This window comes from Talpa occidentalis, unplaced genomic scaffold (assembly GCF_014898055.3).
Source record: "Talpa occidentalis isolate TD23 unplaced genomic scaffold, MPIMG_talOcc4v2.1 talOcc4.16, whole genome shotgun sequence".
Lineage (NCBI taxonomy): Eukaryota > Metazoa > Chordata > Mammalia > Eulipotyphla > Talpidae > Talpa > Talpa occidentalis.
The window spans coordinates 23525592-23543888 of record NW_023601653.1 but is presented as its reverse complement, the minus strand read 5'-3'; the positions used below and the strand labels follow the sequence as shown (position 1 = coordinate 23543888).

The 18297-nt window shown below is 34.1% G+C and overlaps 1 protein-coding gene across 9 annotated transcripts in view; it reads right to left on the bottom strand.

Moving 5' to 3' along the window:
- MGAT4C (MGAT4 family member C) overlaps nucleotides 1–18297 on the bottom strand; it is a 607576-nt gene that overhangs the window by 30567 nt on the left and 558712 nt on the right. For 6 of the 9 annotated variants that reach the window (XM_054696163.1, XM_054696162.1, XM_054696164.1 and 3 more), the window contains one exon: nucleotides 6283–6332. In XM_054696163.1, coding sequence (XP_054552138.1) covers nucleotides 6283–6332 — 50 coding nt within the window. Of the gene's footprint in view, nucleotides 1–1633; nucleotides 1751–2373; nucleotides 2425–6282; nucleotides 6333–18297 lie in introns of those variants that run through there. The other 3 variants (XM_054696165.1, XM_054696167.1, XM_054696166.1) reach the window with 2 other exon arrangements.

Genomic DNA, 18297 nt, shown 5'->3' with positions numbered 1-18297 from the left:
CAGCATGGTAAACCATGACTACCTTAAAAAAAAATTCTCTCCAGTTTCTTGTGGCATTCACTATTTCCTGTTTTCAAAGTGTCAGGAGGTTAGGTCAAAAAAGAAAAGGGGAGAATAGAACATCTGGAAATATTTATTTTAGATTATTAATTAATTTATTGTTTTCTTTGGATTCCTTTTCTTCAGAGAGGAGGGAGCCCCTTATTTAATTTAAAACTGTTACCCATGATATTAGTAATAACAATTTATTTGTACCTAATAGGGGGCTTTACAAGACAGCTGCATTGCAATTAAATTCTGGCTCAGAGTTTTCCTTTTTATTCATTGATGGATGTGTGTAGCTCTCATTAACATGAAAAAGAACTGTGAAAGTGTAATGATTACAGAATAGAACATGTCCAGGGGTTAATTTTAATTGCATAGAATTGTATTTGGATGGACAGTTTAGAGACAATCATTTAATGATAATACCCAAGTTTCTTAATTACAAGTAGCAATTGGCTTCAGCACACATTTGTGGTGTGTATAATCCTATTAAAAAGAGCACTTTGGAAATCAGAGTTTATTTTTTCCTGTGTTGGAAATGTCATTCTTCATGACAATGACTTGTAAAGAAGGAAAGGAGAGAGATGACAGTAATTGAAACCATGAGCTGGTTACAAAAAAGGCAAGGTGGCTCAGAGATTTAGATAATTTGTCCATATCACACAACTGTTATGTTACAGAATCAAAATGTATATTTAGGTTTGTATATTTTGAAATTCATGATAATTGGTGAAATGAAAAACTACTGTGATCAATTCATATATTAGTGTGCTGAGGTTTGAATGTTTGCATCACTCACTCCTCCAAAATTCATAACGGCCAAGGTGATGGTTTTAGGACATGGGGCCTTGCAAGGTGATTCAGTATTTGGATCAGAGCCCTCACAAATAGGATTAGAGCCCTTAAAAAGGAGAAGCCCCCAAAAGTCAATGTTCTGCAACATGAGGACAAACAGGAAGTTTGCAATCCTGAAAAGACCCTCAATCCACCCAAGCTTCGGCTTCTAGAACTATGCATATATAACTAGATTAAATAATATTTATATTTCTTGTATTAAAATTTCTTATATTGTAAATTAAAAAATAAGCAAAGTGATTATAAATATCTTATGTGTTCTTTTTTTTTAAAGATTTATTTTTTATTCATACAAGTGCTGGGGTACAGGCCAGATGTGCGTGAGGGTGAGAGGATTCACCAGAGACAGAGCGGGGAACAGAATAGGCAGCCTCACGAAAACACACTGCTAAGGGGAGCAGCGGGTGAGATAGGAGAGGTCTGCCGCACCCTGTGGGATTCTCGCCAGCTGGCTGGGATCGAACCCGCGCTGCAGGGGCTGTGAACAGCTTCATAGTGAGGCGTTCAACTGCCTGCACTATCAGAGAGGCCCTATCTTACGTGTTTTACTTAGTGAGAATCCATTTCTAAGGATCTGTTATAACTGAGGTCCTAGTTATATCTCAGCACTGACAGTATAGGACCAAAATGATAAATTTTATATGATAGCACTCTTCTAAATATATCCTTATAGATTTCCAGTATATGTAAGAGAGTTAAATCAATTAAGAATGGATGAAAGATTTGCTTTTACCTTCTATTTTTGTTGGAAGCTTGGATGGTTGGCAAAATGTTTCAAATCCTTCAGCCTTCCTTAGATGTACCTCCATTTCAGCATGACTTTGTAATTTTACCCATCAGAAGGTGAAGTCTGTTTTACACAAATGAATGTAGGTTAACTTTTTTTTTTAAGAATTTTTTTTTGTTTTAAGATTTATTTTTATTTATTTATACAAGCACTGGGTACAGTGAGCAGCGCGGGAGGGTGAGAGAAATCACCAGAGCCAGAGCGGGGAGCAGAGCAGGCAGACTGACTGAGTACACTGCTGAGGGGAGCAGTGGGCGGCAGGAGGGGTCTGCGTGCCATGTGGGAGTCTCACCCAGTGGCTGGGGATCGAACTGGCGCTGCAGAGGCTGCGGGCAGCTTCGCAACCCAGCGCTCAACTGCTGCGCCACCGGGGAGGCCCTATAGGTTAACTTTTAAATATACTTTGACCAAAAGAATATGGTGGAATTGATTGTGTGCAATTCTAAGCCTAGCAATCAAGAGGTCTTTCATACTGTAATATTCAGTACTGGAACCTGCTCTGACCTGGCTCCTTTGATAGAGGTTCAGAGGAGAAATATCCCCACCAACTCAGTGAAAGCCAACCTAGAACAGCCAGCTTCCAAGCAAGCTAGCAGTTGACTGCAAAAAACCAGAGTAAAGCAAGTGAACTCCTCAATTCAGCCCAGATTAGTAGAATTACTTCGGCAACCTTAGGCAAGACTCACCCGGAGAATTGTTTTAAGTCAGCAGTTTTGAAAGTGTTGTCTGGGGTCACCCTGGAATCACCAACACTTTTCTGGGTAACTGTAATATCAAAACTACCTTCAGAGTTATATTAAGACATTATTTGTTTCTTAATTCTCATTTGGTCAAAAGTATATAGGGGCTTTTCTCAAAGGTCACAAAATGTTCGATATCAATAGAGTGAATATGAAAGTGGGTATTAGGATCCAACAGTCATTTATTGAACATTAAAGTGATTAGAAAAAGGTGAAACAGTGCTATCTTTTCACTGAATTTTACTTTGATTAGAAAATGCACTTACTATTCACAAAAATGTTTATGTTACAAGTAATGGGTTTATTGTTAATGTGAAAGGAATTGATAAACATCTTAAACTTGAGATTTTAGTTTCTGATGCATTAAATAGCAATATGCAATGCATCTAAACAAATTTCTTTGGCATCACTCATACTTTTAAGACATTAAATATCCTGAGAACAAAAAGTCTGAGACCCACTATAATTTTTTCCTACAGTATTTCTCAATTATGAGAATAGCAGTTGCTCAGGTAAAAATCACTGTTCTTTGTCCCTTGTGACAAATTCCCCTAGCACACTGTGTAGTTCTAAAGCCTTGAAATCCATAAGCTGTGGATATATGTTCATTTCCTCAGAAATACTGATTTATTCTCAGTCTTATTGTTTTAGACTTGAAAAATGGGGCTTCTCTCCTTTCTAAAACACCCAGAGAAATATTGGTCAATATTAATTTATCTAGTATATAAGCAAATACTTACAGGCTGATTTTACACAAAGTAGTAATTTTCATGGAACAAAGTGCTAAGAATTTTAACTAAGAGAACATCCATTCACTGTTTTGGCAAATTTAGCTTGAGGTTGAAGATTGAAATATCCCAATGGAGTTGTGATAATGATGCACTCGGGGAGGTTAAGTTGCTTGCAAACTTTATCATACTAAGATTAAAAACTAAAGCATTTTGAAAGTGACACAGAAAGTGTCTCAGTACTCTAATATATAAAGAAAGGAAATTAACAAGACAATGACTCCTCAATTCCTGAGAAGTCATATTTACCAGGTGAAGATAGGTAATATGGAATCACCCATCTGTTATGATGAAAGGATTATGAAGAGTGCAATTGTATGTGGACTAGTCTTGCACACTACAATCTACAGTAACTCACTAAAATACCTCATAGGAAGCTGTCCAGTAACTGTATTTGAACAAAACAGCTTTTGCTTTGTTTTTAACTCTATGGCATAGCTGAAACAGTGGAGATGCAGGAAGTAGAAGATGTAATTAAAGAAACCCACCTCTTAGTGTATTAAAAAGACAAATGAATGACATATACACAAATATTTGGGAAGATATAAATTGCTGTGAATTCCGACTGCTTGTGGATGTTGTTGGAAAAATAACAAAAAATAAAACTATTGCTTTATGCACGTGTCTTTTTTTGAATTGTTAAAAAAATATTTTTCTTTCTTTCCTTTTTTTTAATAATTTATTTATGCATACATACAGGAACAGGGGTCAGACGTGCGGGAGGGTAAGAGGATTCATCAGAGACAGAGCGGCGAACAGAACAGGCAGACAGACTGAAATACACTGCTGAGGGGAGCAGTGGGCGAGACAGGAAAGGTCTGCCACGCCGTGTGGGTTTCTCACCCGCCACCCAGGATTGAACCTGCATTGCAGAGGCTGCAGACGGCTTCACAGCGCTGCGCTCAACTGCCTGTGCCACCAGGGGAAGCCCTATACATGTCTTTTCTATGTATAAAGAAATGAAAAAGATTTATATGTGTCCTGTCCAATTTTAACCCAGATAGCCCGAATGGACATTTTATCAATTGCTTACTTACATTGTAAGCATTAATGATAATTACAAGAATTCTAAAGGTTATGAAATTAATATTGTGTGTTTCAGGAGACTTTTGAAAAGAATAACACAAATTAGGCTTTTTAAACTTTATTCAAAGGCAGAATCAAAGACCATACCCATTTTCTTTGTTGATAGGGTCTAACAGTTTAGTAAGATTAATTTGATGAAGTCCTTGCTTCAGGGAATAGAAAAAAGTAACAGAGGCTTATAAAAATTATAGAAGGAAAAGGTTGGGGAACAAAGAGGTAGAAAATTAGTTTGAATTAAAGTTTTAGCATAGGTTAATTATTTGAGTCAAAAGAAAAAATATCATTGTTTATACTGTTGACAAAATGTAAGGAATTCAGTATTAGTATCTTTATAGACACCAATGCATTCAATATTTCTGCTTTCACACCAGTGTATTGTATCTCTATAGCACAACAAACTTCTTGATGAAAACAAAATAAACCCATTTACACACACATATGTATGCACTTTTAAAAGTGTCTTTAATATGAAAGAAAAAGTCTGCAGAGATTAAGATCAAAGTAAAGCCAGGAACCCTGAGAGGCAACTAATTACCAAAGTCAGTTTTCAACATCAGAACTTCTAGTAATCCTTGGAAGGTTCAGACTTCCCTTTGACTGTTTCATGAGGAAAGCATTGGAATGTATAATGGAGGACCTCCCTCACCATAAAATGAAAAATAAATTTTATGGGAAAAAAACATTTTGAAAGGAAATAAAGTCTTGTTCTTAGTGTTGGCTGGAGAGAAAAAAAATCTTAACAAAAATTTGGTCCCCATCGTAGATCTAACATTTAAATTCACACTATTTGGTCAAAAACCTAAACTAAAGCATTTAACTTAAAAGTGGTCCTGGGTTGACAATGCCTTTGGGATGACTGATAGAAGTAAATAGTGTAAAAAGAGAATTTTAAATCCAGCCTTCAAGAATTCTCAGAGATAGCATTCTACATACATGAAATCATAGTTAAAAACAAAAACACACAGGAATATAAGACTCATGAGTGATAGCAAATAGCAACAACACACAGTTCCATCAGAAACACAAAAATGAAAAAAGAGATTTGACTGGAACATAAGAACAAGAGACAAGAGACTGTTAAAATTGTAAAAGACACTAATGTACTTTCTTAACACAAAAATTATAAAAATCATCATCACAAGAGATTAATTTAAAAGAACTTGCAAATACAGATAAAATCAGTGAATTGGATATAGTTTCATAATTTAGTGTTATGTAACTATGAAGTGATATGAAAAAAATTAAGACATAATAAAAGATAGCAAAAAATGGAGGAAGTCACATTAAAAGAGAGAATGACTGAGGATTCCAGAAGTCCTGAAAATTATTCAGGAAGGCCAACAAATCTAAAGTGGGATGCATAAAATCCACATCTAGCTACATCAGGCAGATAGATTCAGGCAGATAAGGTGGAAGGTCTAGTAAGAAAGAATGTTGGGAAAAAAAGTAATAAAAATTTGAATAAATCCAATACAATATTATTTTAATATAATAATATCGGAATAATAGAGTAAAAGTACCCAAAATATTAACACACAAGGCTGTATGGCTCTTTAGAATTAAATAGTTTAAAATTTGCTTTTTAGAAAGACATAAAAGACATTAATGTGTGTGTGTGTGTGTGTGACTTTACTCTGGAAAAAAATCCTCATTCTGTCAGTATATTTATTTTTGTTTATGACTTTTTCTTGTCATGTTAATAAATTTCAATGGCTTAATAACCATATTGAGTCATATTCTTTGATAAATCCAGAAATTTCCAGTAAATATCCTGTAGTACTTATGGTGAAATCAGTACTGCTGAAAACATTAAACTTATGTACATAAAACTAATGAGTAAATATCCTCATTTTAATGAGGATAATTTTAACCCTCATTTGGGTATAGCTACCCCAAACACTTGACTTATAGGACATTTTTAATAATTTATAAAAAAATTGGTGGTCCTCAGAATTCCATGATGAATGACACCCAATCTCACCTTAAGAAAGCAGCTGTCATACTCCTTCTGGTATAGAACTTGTTCATACACTGAAAAAAAGGAAAGTTCAATATTATTCATACAATTTTCTGATAAAATGAAAATATTCTAAATAATTTGTTATCATTATGCAACTGTATTTTGCTTCTAAAGATTAAAACTTTCTAAATTGACAGAAAAATACAGAATAAACATTAGCATCCTTTTCATATATATCTCACAGACCATCCCTTTATATTAAAATCTGTCATTAAATGTTTGAAGTATATAACATAAAGCTATATGTTTATCTTTTAATAACAATAATTTATCTTCTAATATGCATTTTATTTTATTATATGGATATATTTCATTATATTCCGCTTAAGCACATGATTATTTTCCCAGAGAAAGTGACTTTTTCTAGCTTTACTTCACCTGAAAAATGCACTGGTTAGTTTGTTAGAGGCTTATCCATGTTATTGATTTTTCCATCACATGTAAAGACAACATTCAAGAGATTCCACCTGCTACAACTTTATAAATTCGCTGCCTGAAATTAAGTTTGCTATTGAATAGTTGCCAAACTATGTTAACAAGGATATTCAGAAGGAAATGGGTAGCTCTACCACAATGAATACAGGAAAAAACATCATTATAGATGTCCTTATAATCATATTCATACTTTAAGCAAAGGTAGCCTGAGGCATAAACATGTTATTTTTCTTTAATTTTCTCCACCATACTTAAAAGCACAATTTATATTTTTTTAAAACGCAGTCTAGGTGTCTCTAAGGAACCAATGATGTTATTTTCTGGAGTTTGATGCTTTGTAAACATTCTTTTGGACAATGGCTAATTGTGAAAATCCATATGCTCTTGAGGCTGAAATTGCTTTATGTCTCCTAATACCTCCATCAGCTTTCTTTATCTCTACTTAGGTATGTAGAGGTCAGCTTCTTGGTCAACAATTACCTTATTGTGATTTCTGTAGTTTTTACATATAGCAAGAATTCTTGCATTTGGAGAATGATATCTTAAAATGGTAGTGATCATGTTGGAATTCTCTTTTCAAAAAAATAATTTCTCAATATAGAACTATTACTATTACAGTTAATCAGTTATATTTTAGCACTGAGAGGTCAGGACCTATACGGAGACCCAATTTTTGTCAAGGGGCAGAAAGCAAGTAGGACTTAGAGGTCTAGATGTAGATTCCAAGGAATTTAGAAGGTTGTAGCAAAAGAGTCAAATTCTAGACTTTATTTATTTATTTAAGATTTATTTATTTATTTATACAAGCACTGGGTACAGTCAGAAGCGCGGAAGGGTGTGAGAATTCACCAGAGCCAGAGTGGGAAACAAAACAGGCAGACTGACGACATACACTGCTGAGGGGAGCAGTGGGCACAGCAGGAGAGGTCTGTACGCCACGTGGGGCCTTCTCTGGTGGCTGGGGATAAACTGGCGCTGCAGAGGTTGTGGGCAGCTTTGCAGCCCAGCACACAACCGCTGTGCCCCTGGGGGAGGACAAAATTCTAGACTTTAAAATTGATATGATTTAATCATACTAATTAATTTGGGGGTTATTGCCTCCTCTGAAGCATTATTATGCACAATAGTTGAATCACACTACACTTATTTTATTATAAAACATTTCAAAGAATTTTAAAAATTATTGCAAATATTGCTTTACATGTATTTTTCTCTAAGTTATTTGATGGAACATTTTAAATGTCAACATGTTTCCAATACACAAATTTCAACTATCCAAATATTTAGCTACTATCAGTAGATTGAAATAGATGATATGTAAATATATGTATATAATCAGGTTGCCATAATAAGGTGATGGTAAATTGCCATCATCTTTACATTTTATAAATGTAAACTTTGTTTCCGTATAAAAATAAAAATATATTTGTGGGAACTATCTCAGGGTAATGGTAATTGTCTAAGAATTCTACAAAGATAGAATACTTAAAATAATTATAGATTTGTAATGGTTAATGAAAGATTTAAGATAACAAAATCTAAGCAAGTCTCAAACTTTATTGTACTATAAACTAATGGTAAATCAATAAAAAGCACTAAAGTTAAAAAAAAAACTGTATTATTAGACTTTCTGAAGACTACGAGCCTACATTAATATGATACATATTTAAATACACATTCAATATACCCCTAATTTTTGGATAAGTAAATTTCTCAATCACACAAATGTTAGCTATTGCTGTATTGTGCAATAAATTTACTAGTAAGACATGTACTTTCTGTATTGTTCTTAAGTCATCTTCACCGACATGAGCAGCTTCAAGAATCAAATCAACTATACCAGGTCATGCAGCAGAATTTATGGCTGATAAGGAACACAAAACATGAGAGAAAATGAAAGACAGAAAAATTACCTTTCACAGAAAATCTATGCTCATCTCAATCTCACATCATGTATTCCCTTCCCTTCATTTGATTTTTATGGGAATCTTACAAAAAAAAAAAAAAAAAGAACAGAAAATAGGCTAAATTGTGCTTCACTGTCAAGAGAAATCTTTGGTCAGGGATATAGCTAACGCCCTGAGCTTTCATCATTAATGTTTTATGAGTCTTATGATCTGTCCTATGTAGAAGAAAAATTTATCTTTCATTTGTGCAAGCACTGCCTGCCGAGTAATAGATTTCATCTCTGTAAGTTGAGTGGTGAAATGCAAACGGCAGCAAAGGTAAGAGAAGGCAGACCCTTAACTTGGCTTCTTTTACTGGAGTCTGCCTGCACTTTACTGGAATTGCTGAGTCAGCCAAAAAAAGTGAAAGATCTCTGGGGAACTGTGAAGATGGTCAGTTCTTTGCCAATATATTTTCACCTACACGTTGAATGGTCACCTGTTGGAGTTGACCTCTAAATGAAATGATTCGCTAAGGGGACATTTTTCAAGCATAAACATTTAGAAAGAAATTTGATGTTTTCAAGGATGGAAAATCATTAACTTAAACTTGAAAATCTCCATTATAGATGAGATGACTAAAGACCAATTTATGATCTTTGAATGCTTTGAACTGAAAAGCAGGATGTTTTGGTCCTTGGTTGAGCATGACTCAGCATTGCTGAAAGGAGACTGTGTAAGCACAGCCCATCCACAACATAAAAGGGTTTAATAGTCTTGGACAGTATCATCTACAGTCATAGTCAAAAACACAATGGGTGTCTGACTCTGAGGTCCACTACCTAGACACAGGGCCATCTGAGTCACAGATACTGGAGTGTGGTTCTCTCCTGTGGCTGAAAAGCTAAGTTCTAGAGAAATGCATTTCTTGTATAATCAGAAAAAAGAATTCTGGTTTTAAGTAAGTGTTTTCCCTTGCTAGATAATTTGGAATTTAAAACTATATGAAACATATTTGCTGCTACCATATTCCATGCAATAATCCTTAATAACGTTTGTGGCTGAGTGATGATTTATTCAAATTAAAGCATCTAATCATAAATTTACATAAAGTACCACTTTAGAGATCACTTGATAATAAAATGACAAAGATTAATTTACAGAACTCGAAGGTTGACCACTTAGTTGAAGGTATAGCATATATGCATAAAAATAATACAAAACAAAATACCAAGTGATAAGAATATAGGTATTAGATGCATAGAAATAAAAGGACAACTCTTTTGGGAGTTCTCTTTCTGCAGCTTCCCTTTTGAATTTTCAGTAGAGCCTTATTTAAAAGACATCTATTGTCCCTCTAGCCAATTAGATAAGAAAATCAGATGACTTTTCTTCCAAACAATACCCTAAAATGCAAATCTGGTCTTATCACTCTTAACTCTGACCTCTTCATTGGTGTCTGTTGGTCTGTTTGTGAAATACATTTTTTTTTTTTTTTAAAGATTTATTTATTTATTTATTATTTATTATTTTTTTATACAAGCACTGGGTACAGTCAGAAGCGTAGGGTGAGAGAATTAGCTCGCAACCCAGCGCTCAACCGCTCAGTTTGTGAAATACATTTTAAGCCATATATTTTACTTCACTAAGAATCTTACATCTCTGCCACACTAAACTACTTGCCATTTTTCAAACAGATTTCATGTGAACTTTCAAGCTTCAGTGCTTTTGCACATATATTCCATTTTCCTAGACAAAACTCTGATCAAGTGTCACCTCTGTTATAACAACTATAACCCTTTCAGTAACACTGGTATCTTCTCTTGAGATTATAATTAGAGGATTAACAACATTTTATTGCATTCTTTCTGAGTGTCTGTATTTTCCGAATGCTATAAACTTAGGACAGAGATCACATCATGTCATCATCGTGTTTGGAATATAATACATTCAAATAATTGTTAAATGACTAATATAATTAAATGATAATGGCATCATTATGCTAATGGGAGCTTTTAGGGGAAAATAATGCAAGATTTCTTTTGCAGACAGAATTCTTTTATTTTTTTAATTTTTAAATGCAGTACTTTTTTTTTACATTGTTAATTTTTGGACAATATATTATTTCTCCCCTCAGTTGTGGTCACTGCAGTTCTTTCATCACCACAGCACCCATCACAGACAAAATTTTAAATTCTATGCACTAAGATTTGAGGAAGTAGTTTTGATCTGGCAGTTCTTTGTGGACCTCTTAAATAGTAGATTATTATAGATTTACCTCAATGTAAGAACTTTTAAAATCTAGATTTTAATATATTTGCTGGCTTCTTTGCTTAGTTGTTAACTAAATCTTTGCTTAGGTAGATTCTTTTTAAGAGAGGCTAGCTATGAAAATCCACAATTTACATTAAATAGAAGTATATTTTTATCTATATATTTTTATTACTAATAGAATATTGGGTTCTAACTTATCCATAAAATTATAATATTTCTTTGCAACATATAAATGCTATAACAATTATGCTAGAAAAATAGTGCATCAAACTAAAAATCCTCATCACAATATCACAGCTCTATTATAATTCCTTTGAATAAATAATATAAATAAATAGTATAAATCTTCCAAAATCTATAAAAATGCTTTGTGTCATACCAAATAAAATATACATCCTCCTCTCATCATGTCTTTCAGCATTAAAAAAACTCATTAGTTTATTAATAGTGGTTAATTTTCCCCCAATTATTTACACAATACAAAATCCAAAAAATGCTTTAAATACATTTGTGTCATGGATTCTTAAAATAGTCTTCTGAAACAAGCATAACAACTTTGATTTTACCTTTACCTTTCATATTAGAAGAGTGAGTCCACAAGAGATTTTATAATTCCGCCAATGTAACACATATAATCGGTTTTCCAGTATTGAATTCAAATTAATTGATGGAATATAATGTGGAAAAATGTCTCTCTGTGATTTTATTATGCAGTCTTTTCTTATTTTAATACATAGTTATAAGTTCATTCAACTGTAGCAAAGTATGTTTTAGCATCTAATATAATATTTATATTTTAGATGTAAAGACACATTCTATTCATATTATTTTTAAGGGGTTCCACAGATTTACAGTTTTTTATTTAAATGTGTAAAAATGTATTAGGTAAAGTTGATGCAACTTATGCAATTATGTCATTAGTTTTTAAAAAACAGATATGACTTATAAAGTTTAAAATCTAAGTTGCTCAATTACTCATGCAAAATGCCTTTTATAGTGTGTTATTATTGGCGATTTAATCACATGATACAAAGCTGACACAGAATCCAATAAAGTGGAAATATTAATTCAGATAATTCTAATTAAAAAGTTACCTTTAATTATAATTCCTATGCTAAGAATTATAATGCTATCAAGCAAGGAATTGAACAAATTGAACAACTCACTTAATTCACAGCTGTGAAAATAAAAGATATCAGATAGAAAAATATCTTTTGCTTGTATTCTGGATCTTCAGAAGAATATTGCCATGATGATTTCATTCCAACAGGGGATTCATTTCTTTTTTCAGGAGGTGGTTTTAGGGAATGAATTTCTGGGTTTGGACGGATAAAGAATGTCCTTAGTGGATTAACAGTTCTCACTGCTGTGAGGGAAAGGGATTGGCCAGGAAAAGTCCAGTGTATAAAGTAATGAGATAGGGTGAGGACAGACTTCATAAGTTTCCTGTGGAAAGATTGGGGAATAAGGAGATTCTTCTTTCATCTGTTTCCCCCATTGCACCATTCCCAATAGGTGCCTCTAACTTGGCAGTGGGATAAAGGAAGACAGCCTGGGTCCAGTGTTTCACATTCAAGTAATGAGTCGAATACAATAGTGAAAATGCAAATTGCCAAGTTTCTTATTGAGTGTTTAGCCAAACTACTCCATAATATTGCTGCTTCAGCATGTGTTTTGACTGTCTAAGCAGGCTAAATAGGTTTTGACGTGATGCTAGACTTCCCCATAAGTACATGTCTGTAAAACCTATAGGGTTAAAATTGAATGTAAGTTTTTGATATAATACCCCAACAGACCCTGTGATAAAGAATTTTCCTGCCTTCTAGAGCCTGTCCCTTATAAGACCCCTGTAAAATCTACCAAAATCTAGCTCTTTTTGGTTTGAATTGACCAATCTGGACTTAACCCTGGAATACCAAAGCATGCCATCTGTTAGCCCTGATCTGGGTATATACTCTGGTCCTTCCATACTATCTCTACCCAGCTTTTCTGTGTGGTTTCTGGGCATGATAGGACTTATGGGTACTAAACTTCTCCATTCCAATTTCCTGTTGTTGAATGGAAACTTACATGCAATACACTGGATTCTACTCAACAAATAATTGAACAAAGGCACAACACATCTTTAATGTAGATTTCCCTTGGGCTAGAGGATACTACTGTATCATCTCTTTTGTTAAGAGAAGGCATGTAATAGGTTATAAATCCTGCTATTACAGGTTGATGATCAGAGGCAAAGCAGAAGGGAACTTCCTTGCCATGCAGAACGAGGGTGGGGACAGAAGTATATAGCTGGTTAATACAGGACATAGATCCTGAATTCCTAGTTACTCCCAGCTCGTTATGTCTCTTAGGAATAACTCAAAGGATTCCCAGATCTTCTTGGGCCTCTACCAAATGCGACAATTAAGTTACTGCTCTAAAATTTCAGTTTTAATATCCATTTCAGATCCTTTTGGTCTATGCATGTTCATTTCTCTTAAGTCAAAGTTTCTCAGATTAATTTGAGCCATCCAACCATTTGTCACCTGCTAGTACACTAATAATTCACTTATATATTATCTGTCATCTCACACAAGATTGCAAATTTACAAGAACAGAATATTTTGTTTCCTAATTATTTGCAAGTACCTCGTAGTTAATAGATATAATAAATGAAGGAAGAATGAAACAACATGAGGGAAAAACCCAGCCAACCTATCTATTTCTGTGTGTTGATCGATCAAGATATTTACCAACATATTTTCCCCTAAATTTCAACTTTAGTGTAAGTTGATTGCCCACAGTAAAAATTTCCACAGTAATGTTTATTCATATAGATGGCAAAAGGTTTTAAGGATTATAGAGCTTGCTTGCTTTCTTTTTTGTTTTTAAGTAAGCCAGGATTTTAAAGCTCTATCCACCTTAAAGAGGCTTTTAGAATGATAACAAAATATTACAAGAATATATGGAAGTATACTTATGTGACACAGTAGACATATCTCATCATGTCCATAAACATTCATATTTGGAATCATGTTTTTTTCTGAGTTCTAATAATTCAGCTTATTAATAATCTTTAAACATTGTCCAAAAACAAACTCATTGTTTTGTCAAACCCTATGGGAAAAAAATGTACCTAACTTGCTTATTGAAGAATATGCTGGTATTTCCAAACAAGGCTGAAATCTAGATTATCTTGTTAAATATTGCCATTTACTCTAAATTTTAATGAAAAAAAGAAGCTCAAAGCTTATGAAATAATACAGATAGTACCAAGTTAAAATTCCAAAGCAATATTATTTTTAAATGGAGAGGCAGGCAATGGATAATAGTCATATTAAATGCATTATGAAAATACCACAGCAAGAAACTATTTGATTTTTGGAGGTTAGGAAAGTACCAAGGCACCCTGGGAATATGCAGACTTACAAATAATATAGACCCAAAAAACAAAATAGTCAGTTACAAAAGGTAATCTGTTACAGAGAAAAGAAAACCAACCAGAAACCAAATAGGCACTAGAAGGCAAAATTCAGAGGATCAAACAAGGTAGAAAAAATTTAATAGCAATGGTCCCAATTATTTTTTGAGGAATAATATAGCTATGTAAATAATTTACAAGACACGCTTTGCAGTTGGCTTTTAACAGTCTCATTTAAGCCATAAAATATTTATTAACTCTGCTTCTGCTTATCAACAATAGCAATAACGGTTAGCATTTATATAGTTCTCATGAGAACTGCTGGGTTGTGCAACTCTAGGGAACATATTTTATTCACATATAACAGCATGTGAGTGATTTCTCTTAGCATCAGGTGATGTGGTAGGAAGGGAACTATGTGTCAGGCTTGCACACATATTACCAACTTCTTTAATCTTAATAACTGCATCAATTAGAAACTATACCCCTATTATTATCCTATTATTAATTTCTTTCCAGAGAGACAGAACCAAGAGAATATTCTCTATATGATAATGTTATATGAACACACACACACACACATATTTATAGAAAGAGAGTGGGAGAGACAGAGATAGAGAGACAAAGACAGAGAAAGACAGTGACAGAGACAGAGATACACACAGACAAAGACACACATGGGTGGTGAGGAGAGAGAAATGTTTTATTAGGAATTGATTTATGTAGTTACAGAAGTTTACAATTTCCATCATCTGAACTTCCACAGGTGAGCTAGATACCCAGGAAAGCTGATGTTTTGTTTCTACTTTGGGTCCAAAGGTCCAAGAAGGACATCCAATAGTATAAAATGGAAGTACTGGTTTGAGTGCGGGATAAAATGATATCCCAGCTCAGTCAAAGTGACCCAATTCTCCCTTCCTTTCCCTTTTTGTCCTGTTCATATTCTCAATGGATTAGATGAGACCCATCCTTATTGGGGAGGGCAATCTGCTGTATTCATGTGTTAATCTTCTCTGGAAATACTCAACAGACATATCCTGAAATATTGATTAGTCAAATATCTGGGTATCCTGTGATTCCATCAAGCTGACATAAAATTAGCCATCATATCTCAGTTTTACACATTTGGTGATTAAAGAATGGCATTAGCTAAATTGCACAAGTAAAGCAGCTAATAAGTTTGGGAACCTGGATTTTAATGTTAGGAATCTGTCTTTATGATCGCTGTTATTAAGTAGGACATTGTGCTGCATCTTCAATGCAGACTTGACTATCATCATTGCTTTGGGTACTATTCTTAGTGGTAGTGAACAGCAATAAGCATAAAAGCAAATTTCTCACCCTCCCTAGCTATCATTTCTTTAAGTGTATCCAGACAATAAGTAACAGCTAATGCATGGGTGTTTATTGGTTGCTAACCACTGTTCAGAGCATTTGTAAGTATTAATGCACTCAATCCTTCAACAACTCTATGAAATAATTACCATTATTATTCCTTTTTTATGGCAGATAGAACTGAGGACAAAAGGTTTAAGTGATTTGCCTAAGGTTATAAAGCTAGTAAATGGTGTTTTTCCCTACTCTTAAATACTTTGCTACACTGTTGTAGCTTGATTGCAATAACCCAAACATACTCTATTAATGAACTGTTTAGAGAAGACTCTGAAGCAAACAAACTCAGAACTATTTTTAAAAATTCTTGAATTTCTCTTATTATATTGTTTTTTTCCACCATACTTAAAAAATCCCAAATCAGATCAATGCTTTTGTTGTTGTTCCATCTGAAGCAGCAGAAGTTGATATAACTGCAGATAAATAATAAAAATTAAAATAAAGAGCCAAATATGTCTGTAGTATATATGTTGCTGGGGTACAATTTAATAATATTAAAAAGCCAACCCCACCCCAAGATTTCTCCCCATACATATGTGTCTCTACATAATTAGTTTGTGTCATGACAGATAGCTAAATTAATGGATAGGTCCAATGTTAGATACACACAGACAGTAACACATATTATACATGTGTTTTCTTTACTCCTCTTTCTCATTTCATAAATTTTGAGCATAAAGCAGAGGATGGATAGAAATGGAAGGGGGAGGACAAAGAGAGTGAGAAGTGAAGAAATTGAATAAAAAGAAGTATGTAACTGAAGAGAATTGAAATTGAGTAAAAAAAGAGAATATTGTGCCAAGATATGTGCTGCAGGAGGCCTTGTTGCCCCAGCCAGATAGGATACTGACAAGCAGCTAAGAGAAAGGGCCTCACACCGTGGGGCTGAAGATCTGGCATCCCTTTGCTTTTTGTTCTTGGTCATAGAGAGAGAAAAATTTATCAAAAAGTATATTAGGCAATAAATTATATGTATCAGCATACTGTAAGTAAATAGCACAAAAAATTGTTTGTTTAGAAATTAGTTGTTGGGCTGTTTGGCTCACTTGACAGTGGGAGATGGTTTATTGAACATACCTGACATGCATTACAATACAATAATTATAGGGGGTCCTTCTTTTGCCTTCCCTTGAAGTTTCTTGGGAAAGTTCTTAAATGAAGCTATTTGAGTTAAGGAGTTTCTAGGTAGAGGAAGTTCTGATAGCTGAGTAGCAGCCGGCCCCTGGTGTGAAGGCCATGAGAATAAGAAAAGTTCTTTCTTTACTTAGGCTTTAGCTGATGGGCATGTTCCGGTGGCTATCAATTGTCTTAGGTTATTGTTTAGCTGAAACAATGAATTTTAGTGTAAGACTTAGTTTTTTATTAACCTTGAAGGTTGCCTTCTTGCTGAGGGGGGGGGGAAGGAGATGCACTAATTGTTTCTGCTTTGTTTCTATGCACTTGATAATGTAATCTCAATGCTTGCAAAAAATGTATAAATAAAGAACCTGCTGAGCCTTTCGGCAGAAGATACTAGCACCTCACCAAGTGTGGGTGTCTTCTCATTCCCTTCCCCTCAGCCCCTAAGTTTCAGATCATTCGTATTCGCTGAGGCCATCTCATCCTTTCAGGAACCCTGACATGACATTTTGCCGGAGGCTGGTCCCCGGCAGATATGTATTCCTTTTGTTTTCCTGATGATATTGGATCCAGAAGAATTACCAGTTTTTAAATTCTTACCAAGTTAGTTTTTTTCTTTGGACCAGAAAAAAAATCTAAGACTTTTTAACCTTTATTTGAAGTTTCATATTGTTAATAATATTATGGTATTGGAACATCTGAGAGGACTAGGAGTTACATATCATTTCCTAATGAAAGGTACACCTCAAAACAAGTTCATAGGAAAGGATAAAAAAAAATCAGTCAATAATTCAGTTTTTGAGGGCTCTGAAGAATATAAAGAAACATATACATAGAGTACCCACATCCTCAACATGCAACACTGATGTCTCTGAAAATATGGATTATTCAACAAAGTACAGCCCCCCAAGTACTTATTGATTCTAATATACTGTTCATTACTGAAGAGGGAAAAGCAAGTGTTTTCATTTTCAATAGATACTTCTACTAATGAAGTTCTTGAGATTTATATAGGATTCTTTCTATTTGATTAGAAAGTACTTTTTCAGAAATAATGTATTGAGAAATATGCATTCTATTATCAGAATAATGCATTTGCTCACATGGAAAGTTACCAGATAGTCCAAAGATCTTATTTCTATAACCATTTCTGTTTTAAACTGAAAATGGGAACAAGGAAGTAGACATTGGACCCTCAAAATACTGAGCAATAGTTTCAAGTAGCTCTAGAGCTCTAGACCTTACAGAAGTTTCCAGGTAGAAACTACCTCACTGTATTGTCAGGTTACTGTTACAGCCCACCAAATTCTTACAGCCAGAAGTATGGTGGCCTGAACAGAATCCGCATAAACTAGACTGTGGAACACATACAGGAAAGAGTGAAATGACCTGTATTATCTACAAATTCATCATAATATTAAGATCTCTGCCTCTGGGAGGAATTTGCCTTCCATTTCTAAACATGTG